The 12,311-nt window shown below is 39.5% G+C and overlaps 1 protein-coding gene across 2 annotated transcripts in view; it reads left to right on the top strand.

Moving 5' to 3' along the window:
• prdm1c (PR domain containing 1c, with ZNF domain) overlaps positions 1-12,311 on the top strand; it is a 66,491-nt gene that overhangs the window by 18,354 nt on the left and 35,826 nt on the right. For both annotated transcript variants that reach the window (XR_009804039.1, XM_061885867.1), the window contains exon 2: positions 4,144-4,392. Coding sequence is in view for 1 of the 2 variants with exons in the window: in XM_061885867.1 (XP_061741851.1) it covers positions 4,144-4,392 (249 nt within the window). In the remaining variant the exon portion in view is untranslated. The remainder of the gene's footprint in view (positions 1-4,143; positions 4,393-12,311) is intronic.

Raw genomic sequence — 12,311 nt, 5'->3', positions numbered from 1 at the left:
TGCGATGAAAAGAGATGACTTTTAGCCGTAAGTGGTGCTGGGCTGATATGTCCCCTCCAACCAATAACGTCACAAACACGCGTCATCATCTCGCGACCTTTTCAACAAGAAACTCCGCGGGAAATTTAAAATTGTAATTTAGTAAAGTAAACCGGCCGTATTGGCATGTGTTGCAATGTTAATATTTCATCATTGATGTATAAACTATAATGGGATGGCGTGGCGAATTTGGTAGAGTGGTTGTGCCAGCAGTCTGAAGGTTACCGGTTCAATCCCCACCTTTTACCATCCTAGTCACGTCCGTTGTGTCCTTGGGCAAGACACTTCACCCTTGCTCCTGATGGGTCCTGGTGAGCGCCTTGCATGGCAGCTCCCGACATCAGTGTGTGAATGTGTGTGTGAATGGGTGAATGTGGAAATACTGTCAAAGCGCTTTGGGCTCCTTAAAAAGGGGTAGAAAAGCGCTATACAAGTACAACCCATTTTGTAGCCCGGAAGAGTTAGGGATGCATGGGATTCTGGGTATTAGTTATTTTGTGTTTATGTTGTGTTACGGTGCAGATGTTATCCCGAAATGTGTTTGTCATTCTTGTTTGGTGTGGGTTCACAGTGTGGCGTATATTAGTAAGAGTGTTAAAGTTGTTTATTCGGCCACCCTCAGTGTGACCTGTATGGCTGTTGAACAAGTATGCCTTGCAGTCACTTACGTGTGTGTGCAGAAGCCACATACAATGAGCTGACAAGCTGTTTGATACGGTTGTAGAGGGTGTTAAGCGCAATGTTATCACAGAACGCCCTTAAAGGCCTACTGAAAGCCACTACTACCGACCACGCAGTCTGATAGTTTATATATCAATGATGAAATATTAACATTGCAACACATGCCAATACGGCCTTTTTAGTTTACTAAATTGCAATTTTAAATTTCCCGCGGAGTGTCCTGTTGAAAACGTCGCGGTATGATGACGCGTGCGTTTGACGTCACCGGTTGTAGCGGACGTTATTTTCCAGCCCGATCCAAGCTCTAAGTAGTCTGCTTTAATCGCATAATTACACAGTATTCTGGACATCTGTGTTGCTGAATCTTATGCAATTTGTTCAATTAATAATGGAGAAGTCAAAGTAGAACGATGGAGGTGGGAAGCTTTTAGCCTTTAGCCACACAAACAGCCGGTGTTTCCTTGTTTAAAATTCCCGAAGTTGAACCTTCGCTATGGAACAGAGCGGTCAAGCGAACATGTATCCCGACCACATGTCAATCTGCAGTTTTCGGTGAAAAGAATTGTGGTAATAAGTCTGCTCTTACCGGAGACATCAGTGGAGCCAGCGTCCTCCTGCAGCTGCGTGACTTCCCTCAGAGACTCTGGCGTCAACACACCTGTGGCCACACCCCTCCGACTTTCAGGTACTATTTAATCTCACTAAAACGCTACCAAAACAATAGAAAGATAAGGGATTTTCCAGAATTATCCTAGTAAATGTGTCTAATAACATCTGAATCGCTCCCACTGCAATCGCCTTTTTTTCCCCCCTAGTCCTTCACTGTAAATTTCCTCATCCACGAATCTTTCATCCTCGCTCAAATTAATGGGGAAATTGTCGCTTTCTCGGTCCGAATAGCTCTAGCTGCTGGTGGCTATGATTATAAACAATGTGAGGATGTGAGGAGCTCCACAACCCGTGACGTCACGCGCACATCGTCTGCTACTTCCGGTACAGGCAAGGCTTTTTTATTAGCGACCAAAAGTTGCAGACTTTATCGTCGATGTTCTCTACTTTAAATCCTTTCAGCAAAAATATGGCAATATCGCGAAATGATCAAGTATGACACATAGAATGGACCTGCTATCCCCGTTTGAATAAGAAAATATCATTTCAGTAGGCCCTTAATATTGTTGTTTGGGTGAAAATCAGCAGACATTCCAGAGAACAATTGCCCTGAAATTTGGGAGTCTCCCAGATAAATTGGGATGGTTGGCGTTTGTGATGTTGTCAAGCGGCATTCAATTAAAACTCGCGGGCCGCACTAATATTACATTTTCTAAGTGTATGAGACCCCTGGTTTATACATAGCCGAAGCAAAAAAAATTTTGTTATTTCATTTTAAATTTCAAAACAGTTTTGCGGCTCCCATTGTTTTTTTTATTTAGTGAAACGGGTCAAAATGGCTCTCTGAGTGGTACAGGTTGCCGACCCCTGGCCTATACTGTATATTAGGGGCGTGGGGAAAATCGATTTGAATACGAATCGAATCGAATACGTTCTGCGATTCAGAATCGATTCTCATTTTTTTAAAAATCGATTTTTTTTTTTGCAGCCGAGTGTGAAGCGACAGCAATGAGAATCAGCACCTCCAAATCCAAGTCCATGGTTCTCGCCCGGAAAAGGGTGGAATGCCATCTCCGGGTTGGGGAGGAGACCCTGCCCCAAGTGGAGGAGTTCAAGTACCTAGGAGTCTTGTTCACGAGTGGGGGAAGAGTGGATCGTGAGATCGACAGGCGGATCGGTGCGGCGTCTTCAGTAATGCGGACGTTGTACCGATCTGTTGTGGTGAAGAAGGAGCTGAGCCGGAAGGCAAAGCTCTCAATTTACCGGTCGATCTACGTTCCCATCCTCACCTATGGTCATGAGCTTTGGGTCATGACCGAAAGGATAAGATCACGGGTACAAGCGGCCAATATGAGTTTCCTCCGCCGTGTGGCGGGTCTCTCCCTTAGAGATAGGGTGAGAAGCTCTGTCATCCGGGAGGAACTCAAAGTAAAGCCGCTCGCTGCTCATTCACATCGAGAGGAGCCAGATGAGGTGGTTCGGGCATCTGGTCAGGATGCCACCCGAACGCCTCCCTAGGGAGGTGTTTAGGGCACGTCCAACCGGTAGGAGGCCATGGGGAAGACCCAGGACACGTTGGGAAGACTATGTCTCCCGGCTGGCCTGGGAACGCCTCGGGATCCCCCGGGAAGAGCTAGACGAAGTGGCTGGGGAAAGGGAAGTCTGGGTTTCGCTGCTTAGGTTGTTGCCCCCGCGATCCGACCTCGGATACGCGTAAGAAGATGGATAGATGGATTTTTTTTTTTTGATCTTCTTTTTTTTTTTATCAATCCAACAAACCACTACACAGCAATACCATAACAATGCAATCCAATTCCAAAACCGAACCTGACCCAGCAACACTCAGAACTGCAATAAACAGAGCAAATGAGAAAACACAAACAGGACACGGAACAAACCAAAAGTAGTGAAACAAAAATGAATATTATCAACAACAGTATCAATATTAGTTATAATTTCAGCATAGCAGTGATTAAAAGTCCCTCATTTACATTATCATTAGACATTTAAAAAATAAAAAAAAAACAATAGTGTCACAGTGGCTTACACTTGCATCGCATCTCATAAGCTTGACAACACACTGAGTCCAATGTTTTCACTAAGATAAAAACAGTCATATTTTTGGTTCATTTAATAGTCAAAACAAATTAAAACCAACATTGAATGACCGTGACCTTCGATCCCTCAGATGGCACTGTATCAAAAACCGACATCAATCTCGAAAGGATATCACCACATGGGCTCAGGAACACTGTCATTAAATACAGTTTGTCACTACATCTGTAAGTGCAAGTGAAATCAATCAATCAATTGATAAAATATTGTCCTTTACAATTATAAAAGCTTTTTTTTTTTTCAAATCTACTACTCTGCTAGCATGTCAGCAGACTGGGGTAGATCCTGCTGATATCATATGTATTGAATGAATACAGAATCGTTTTGAACCGGAAAAATATCGTTTTTGAATCGAGAATCGAATCGGAAAAAAACAAATCGATATATTATCGAATCGTGACCCCAAGAATCGATATTGAATCGAATCGTGGGACACCCAAAGATTCACAGCCCTACTGTATATGTATTGAATGTCCATCCATCCATCCATTTTCTACCGCTTATTCCCTTTCGGGGTCGCGGGGGGCGCTGGCGCCTATCTCAGCTACAATCGGGCGGAAGGCAGGGTACACCCTGGACAAGTCGCCACCTCATGTCATTGAGATAAATTAAAAACGCCCTAAACTTGAGCTATTGAAAAGCGAGAATTTTAGTGGAAATAAAACCAACCCATCTAAAACTCTGGCTCTCTCCCCTCAGGCCTCGTCCTCTGAGTGCAGCACAGTCATGTTAACCTTAGAAGGGTCACCGCAGAGCACAGGCGGGGTCGCGGCGGCGGCGGCGACCCCAGACATGACATCATGGAGCGAGGCGGACTTCGAGGATAAGTGCACGTACATAGTGAAGGACCAGCCTTTGGATGAAGAGTCCCCAAAGAGCGGCAGGACGCGAGCGGCGAGATCCTTGCCCAGGAACTTGGCCCTGAAACGCCGCCTGGACTCAGCACAGGTACTGGGGGGGGGAAAGTGATGCATATTCGGATATTGTTTCGGTCCTGCCTTGCGTCCACTCATCCATCATCAGGCAGGAAATACCTGACATGCTGGCTGTCTAATTTCAGCCTTTGCTATGTGGAGACAAAGACCGAGGTAGCGCGTAGCCTCAGGTGTCCGTGATTAGTAGCTACGTCGGGCCCTTTTTGTCCTAACACTCAATTACGCCGTAAAGCAAACTGCAGCAGGCACCGGACAGACGCCACCTTTGGGTCAGCGGCTTTAGGACGTTTGGTTTGCAGGCAACATGGAAGGTGGTTTACACATAGCAAGAAATAATATAAAGCAGTGGTCCCCTAACCTAATCTAAAATCCCCCAAAAAGGACACATATATGCGTGCCAAGGCCGGGGACGAGGTGAAAATGATAAATAATATATTTATTTACAAACCCCGTTTCCATATGAGTGGGGGAATTGTGCTAAATGTAAATATAAACAGAATACAATGATTTGCAATTCATTTTCAACCCATATTCAGTTGAATATGCTACAAAGACAACATATTTGATGTTCAAACTGATAAACATTTTTTTTTTGTGCAAATAATCATTAACTTTAGAATTTGATGCCAGCAACATGTGACAAAGAAGTTAAGGTGGCAATAAATACTGATAAAGTTGAGGAATGCTCATCAAACACTTATTTGGAACATCCCACAGGTGTGCAGGCTGATTGGGAACAGGTGGGTGCCATGATTGGGTATAAAAACAGTTTCCCAAAAAATGCTCAGTCTTTCACAAGAAAGGATGGGGTGAGGTACACCCCTTTGTCCACAACTGCGTGAGCAAATAGTCAAACAGTTTAAGAACAACGTTTCTCAAAGTGCAATTGCAAGACATATAGGGATTTCAACATCTAAGGTCCGTAATATCATCAAAAGGTTCAGAGAATTTGGAGAAATCACTCCACGTAAGCGGCATGGCCGGAAACCAACATTGAATGACCGTGACCTTCGATCCCTCAGACGGCACTGTATCAAAAACCGACATCAATCTCTAAAGGATATCACCACATGGGCTCAGGAACACTTCAGAGAACCACTGGCACTAAATACAGTTTGTCACTACATCTGTAAGTGCAAGTTAAAGCTCCACTATGCACAGCGAAAGCCATTTATCAACAACATCCAGAAAGGCCGCCAGCTTCTATGGGCCCGAGATCATCTAAGATGGACCGATGCAATGTGAAAAAGTGTTCTGTGGTCTGACGAGTCCACATTTCAAATTGTTTTTGGAAATATTTGAGATCGTGGCATCCGGACCAAAGGGGAAGTAAACCATCCAGACTGTTATCGACGCAAAGTTCAAAAGCCAGCATCTGTGATGGTATGGGGGTGCATTAGTGCCCGAGGCATGGGTAACTTACACATCTGTGAAGGCACCATTAATGCTGAAAGGTACATACAGGTTTTGGAACCACATATGCTGCCATTTAAGCGCTGTCTTTTTCATGGATGCCCCTGCTTATTTCAGCAAGACAATGCCAAGCCACATTCAGCACGTGTTACATTAGCGTGGCTTCGTAAACAAAGAGTGCGAGTACTTTCCTGGCCCGCCTGTAGTCCAAACCTGTCTCCCATCGAAAATGTGTGGCGCATTATGAAGCTTAAAATACGACAGCGGAGACCCCGGACTGTTGAACGACTGAAGCTCTACATAAAACAAGAATGGAAAAGAATTCCACTTTCAAAGCTTCAACAATTAGTTTCCTCAGTTCCCAACTGTTTATTAAGTGTTGTTAAAAGAAAAGGTTGATGTAACAGTTGTGAACATGCCCTTTCCCAACTACTTTGGCACATGTTGCAGCCATGAAATTCCAAGTTAATTATTATTTGAAAAAAAAAAAGGAAATTTATGAGTTTGAACATCAAATATGTTGTCTTTGTAGCATATTCAACTGAATATGGGTTGAAAAGGATTTGCAAATCATTGTATTCTGTTTATATTTACATTTAACACATTTTAAAATAAATAATGAAAAAAAAAAAGAACACACATTTGTCTGCATATCTAAATGTATTCAGTTATAAACATGCATTCACTTTCTTCTTTACTTCATGGATCTAAACTTTACCGCTGCTGGTAGTTTTTTTTATGTTTTTATTTAATAAGTTGTAGGTGTATTTATTTTACCATAAAAGTGTAAAAATGGTTTTGCTTGGGTCATGCAATGATGATAATCTTGTGCCAGGGCATGCATACATTTTATATTTAATGCTTAAATCCCTACATCAACTCCAGATCTATTCCTCCTTTCAACATGTTTTACTTTTTTTAATGTTGTTTTTTTGTTTGTTTTCCGCCCTTTTTTGTCAACCAAAACTGATTTTTTTTTTATGGCAAACACAAAAAATATATAAAATCTTCAACCAAAATTATTTTTAATATGCTGTAAAAAAAAAAAAAAAAAAAAATCCCTAAATTTTACAGTAAACTTTATTGGTCATTTTTATAGTGTACAATTTGATGGATAACTTGCTTCAAAACCACAAGTTAAGCAGATATTGAAGTATTTATTTGGATTTTGACCAACAAAAAATGTTAGATAATATGATATTTGTTACAATATTGGACACATTTTTTTACCCTGTCAAACTGCAAAAAAACCCTAATACCTTTTGTAAGAAAATAAGAAAGTAAAGACAAAAAATATAAGGTATTTTTCGTGCCGGCCCAATCAGATAATTTCTGCGGCTTTTGACTCACACAAGTGAATGCCATGCATACTTGGTCGACAGCCATACAGGTCACACTGAGGGTGGCCTTATGAACAACTTTAACAATTTTACAAATATCTGCCACACTGTCAACCCACACCAAACAAGAATGACAAACATTTGGGAAGAACATCTGCACCGTAACACAACAGAACAAATACCCAGAATCCCTTGCAGCACTAACTCCTCCGGGAAGCTACAATATACACCCCCCACTACCCCATACCCCCCCCAACCCTGCCCACCTCAACCTCGGCAAAACAGCTATTATCGGACATCTCTATATTATATTGACATATATTATTTCCAGGCTTTTGCGGGCCATATAAAATAATGTGGAGGGCCACATCTTGGCCCTCGGACCTTTAGTTTGACACCTATGCACTAGACACACCAATGAGCTTGTTTATAGATGTACAATAAAACTCCTCTTAGGAAGTCGCCATTTGTTATAACTTTGTGACATGATAAAATGCACATAAATGAACATATCAACTATAAATGTGACAGATTGTAGCCAAAGGTTAATTTCCATCAGCATTTATTTGCAAAGAAACAGGCCCAGGGCTCCCACTAATACATCCTTGTAGTGAGTTGTATTTTTCTCCGACGCAGAGGATGATTTGCACGAGCCAGGCGTGAATGTAAGGGCATGATTATTTTTTTCACTAAACAAACAGACTACAACAAAAGGCAAACAAGGGCGCGCACGAGGTCGGAAAACAGACGTGGCTAATGAAAAAACAACAGCTACAGGAGGAGGTCCCGTAATCCATTGAAGTCTCCGGTAAGAGACTTTTCCCATCCAAAAACTTACTGGTTGACATAGAGAAACATGTCCGCTTGACCGCTCTGCGTTAAAGCTTCACAACAAAACAAACACCGGCTGTGTCTCGGTGCTAAAAGGCAGCTGCAATCCACCGCTTTCCACCAACGGCATTCTTCTTTGACGTCTCCGTTATTAATTAAAGAAATTGCAAAAGATTCAGCGACACGGAAGTCCAAATTACTGTGTAATTATGCGATGAAAAGAGACGACCTTTAGCCGTGTGTGGGGTGCTGGGCTAATATGTCGGCGACAACCCGAGACGTCATGCGAACGAGTCATCATTTTGCGACGTTTTCAACAAGAAACTTAAATTTAAAATTGTAATTTAGTAAACAAAAAAAGGCCGTATTGGCATGTGTTGCAATGTTAATATTTCATCATTGATATATAAACTATCAGACTGCGTGGTCGCTAGTAGTCAATCAATCAATGTTTATTTATATAGCCCCAAATCACAAATGTCTCAAAGGACTGCACAAATCATTACGACTACAACATCCTCGGAAGAACCCACAAAAGGGCAAGGAAAACTCACACCCAGTGGGCAGAGAGAATTCACATCCAGTGGGACGCCAGTGACAATGCTGACTATGAGAAACCTTGGAGAGGACCTCAGATGTGGGCAACCCCCCCTCTCTAGGGGACCGAAAGCAATGGATGTCGAGCGGGTCTAACATGATACTGTGAAAGTTCAATCCATAGTGGCTCCAACACAGCCGCGAGAGTTCAGTTCAAGCGGATCCAAGACAGCAGCGAGAGTCCCGTCCACAGGAAACCATCTCAAGCGGATCAGCAGCGTAGAGATGTCCCCAACCGATACAGGCGAGCGGTCCATCCTGGGTCCCGACGAGCGGTCCATCCTGGGTCTCGACTCTGGACAGCCAGTACTTCATCCATGGTCATCGGACCGGACCCCCTCCACAAGGGAGGAGGGGACATAGGAGAAAGAAAAGAAGCGGCAGATCAACTGGTCTAAAAAGGAGGTCTATTTAAAGGCTAGAGTATACAGATGAGTTTTAAGGTGAGACTTAAATGCTTCTACTGAGGTAGCATCTCAGTAGTGGCTTTCAGTAGGCCTTTAACTTTAAAGACATGGTGGTGTCAAAAGTCTGACAAGATGAGATGATGCTTCCTTGTAAAATCTGTCTCGGGACACCAAAGAGGAGGATATGTTACAACTACTAATGTCACAAAAGACCATGGAGATGCCTTCAAGGGTTATGGAGACTTGTCTAGTCAGGGAATTGAGGAGGGGGGGGGGGGGGGTGGCGCGAGTGATACCTTATCCTTGTTTAACCGCCCCGGGGGCTGGAGAGGGGGTGCGTTTCACACCTGGATGTGACAGAACATGAGTCGCGGTGAAATTTTAATGCGCGGAAAGACAACAAAGATAGCTGATTGGCTTATGAAATATTCAAGTCTAGGAGGACAATCTTCTCACGGTCTCTATGGGCGAGCGTCATGACTCCATGAGCTTGTTTTCTGCTTATCGTTATGTTGGTCCAAATACACCTGAGACCAGAGTGTCTCAGGGAGACGAGGCACGGCATACTGCAAAAAGTTAACGTTCAAAAAGAAGAACAAAAAAATACAAAAATGAGGGGTATTTTTACTTTAAGTAAGCAAAATTATCTGCCAATTGAACAAGAAAATTCGGCTTGTCAAGACTTTCCAAAACAAGTAAAATTAGCAAACCTCAATGAACCCAAAAATACCTTCAAATAAGTACCGTATTTTACGCACTATAAGGCGGACCTCCAATAAATGGTCTATTTTAAAACTTTGTTCATATATAAGGGCTACCAGTTTGATACACACTTAAATAAATTGCCAGAAATAGCCAATTTGCTTAATTTACCTTTAACAAATACATTTGCATATGTATAAAAAAAAATGGGTATTTCTGTCTGTCATTCCGTCGTACATTTTTTTTCCTTTTACGGAAGGTTTTTTGTAGAGAATAAATGATGAAAAAAACACTTAACGGTTTAAAAGAGGGAAAAAAAATGAAAATTTAATTTCGAAACATAGTTTGTCTTCAATTTCGACTCTTTAAAAGTCAAAATTCAACCGAAAAAAAGAAGAGAAAAACTAGCTTATTTGAATCTTTTTGAAAAAATTAAAAAAATAATTTATGGAACATCATTAGTAATTTTTCCCCGATTAAGATTAATTTTAAAATTTTGATGACGTTTTAAATAGGTTAAACCAAGAGCTACTTCTTGGGTACTGATTAACGCGAAGGGCTACCAGTTTGATACACACTTACATAAATTGCCAGAAATAGCCAATTTGCTGAATTTACATTTAACAAATAAATTTATATATGTATAAAAAAAATGGGTATTTCTGTCCGTCATTCCGTCGTACATTTTTTTTCCTTTTACGGAAGGTTTTTTGTAGAGAATAAATGATGAAAAAAAACACTTAATTGAACGGTTTAAAAGAGGGGAAAAAAATGAAAATTAAATTTTGAAACGGTTTATCTTCAATTTCGACTCTTTAAAAGTCAAAATTCAACCGAAAAAAAAGAAGAGAAAAACTAGCTTATTTGAATCATTTTCAAAAAATTAAAAAAATTTATGGAACATCATTAGTAATTTTTCCCTGATTAATTTTAGAATTTTGATGACATGTTTTAAATAGGTTAAACCAAGAGCTACTTCTTGGGTACTGATTAATGCGAAGGGCTACCAGTTTGATACACACTTAAATAAATTGCCAGAAATAGCCAATTTGCTGAATTGACCTTTAACAAATACATTTATATATGTATAAAAAAAATGGGTATTTCTGTCCGTCATTCCGTTGTACATTTTTTTTTCCTTTTACGGAAGGTTTTTTGTAGAGAATAAATGATGAAAAAAACACTTAATTGAACAGTTTAAAAGAGGAAAAAAAAAAGAAAATTAAATTTTGAAACATAGTTTATCTTCAATTTCGACTCTTTAAAAGTCAAAATTCAACCGAAAAAAAAGAAGAGAAAAACTAGCTAATTCGAATCTTTTTGAAAAAAATGTAAAAAATAATTTATGGAACATCATTAGTAATTTTTCCCCGATTAAGATTAATTTTAAAATTTTGATGACATGTTTTAAAGGGGTAAACCAAGAGCTACTTCTTGGGTACTGATTAATGCGAAGGGCTACCAGTTTGATACACACTTAAATAAATTGCCAGAAATAGCCATTTTGCTCAATTTACCTTTAATAAACACATTTATATATGTATTAAAAAAATGGGTGTTTATGTCCGTCATTCCGTCGTACATTTTTTTTCCTTTTACGGGAGGTTTTTTGTACAGAATAAATGATGAAAAAAAACACTTAATTGAACGGTTTAAAAGAGGGGAAAAAAAATTAAAATTAAATTTTGAAACATAGTTTGTCTTCAATTTCGACTCTTTAAAAGTCAAAATTCAACCGAAAAAAAGAAGAGAAAAACTAGCTTATTTGAATCATTTTGAAAAAATTAAAAAAATAATTTATGGAACATCATTAGTAATTTTTCCCCGATTAAGATTAATTTTAAAATTTTGATGACATGCTTTAAATAAGTTAAACCAAGAGCTACTTCTTGGGCACTGATTAATGCGAAGGGCTACCAGTTTGATACACACTTAAATAAATTGCCAGAAATAGCCAATTTGCTGAATTTACCTTTAACAAATAAATTTATATATGTATAAAAAAAATGGGTATTTCTGTCCGTCATTCCGTCGTACATTTTTTTTCCTTTTACGGAAGGTTTTTTGTAGAGAATAAATGATGAAAAAAAACACTTAACGGTTTAAAAGGGGGAAAAAAAAAGAAAATTACATTTCGAAACATAGTTTATCTTCAATTTCGACTCTTTAAAAGTCAAAATTCAACCGAAAAAAAAGAAGAGAAAAACTAGCTAATTCGAATCTTTTTGAAAAAATTTAAAAATAATTTATGGAACATCATTACTAATTTTTCCTCGATTAAGATTCATTTTAAAATTTTGATGACATGTTTTAAATAGGTTAAACCAAGAGCTACTTCTTGGGTACTGATTAATGCGAAGGGCTACCAGTTTGATACACACTTAAATAAATAGCCAATTTGCTCAATTTACCTTAAACTGTATATTATTATTCATAGTTAATGATATTTATCTTTGTGGAAACACTGATCATCTTAATGATTTCTCACAATAAATATATATTTTTGATGACATGTTTTAAATAGGTTAAAATCCAATCTACACTTTGTTAGAATATACAACAAATTGGACTAAGCTATATTTCTAACAAAGACAAATAATTATTTCTTCTAGATTTTCCAGAACAAAATTTTTAAAAGTATT

The sequence above is a fragment of the Nerophis ophidion genome, linkage group LG24, assembly GCF_033978795.1.
Source record: "Nerophis ophidion isolate RoL-2023_Sa linkage group LG24, RoL_Noph_v1.0, whole genome shotgun sequence".
NCBI lineage: Eukaryota > Metazoa > Chordata > Actinopteri > Syngnathiformes > Syngnathidae > Nerophis > Nerophis ophidion.
Note: the sequence above shows the minus strand (reverse complement) of the source record. Positions and strands in the feature narration are given on the sequence as shown.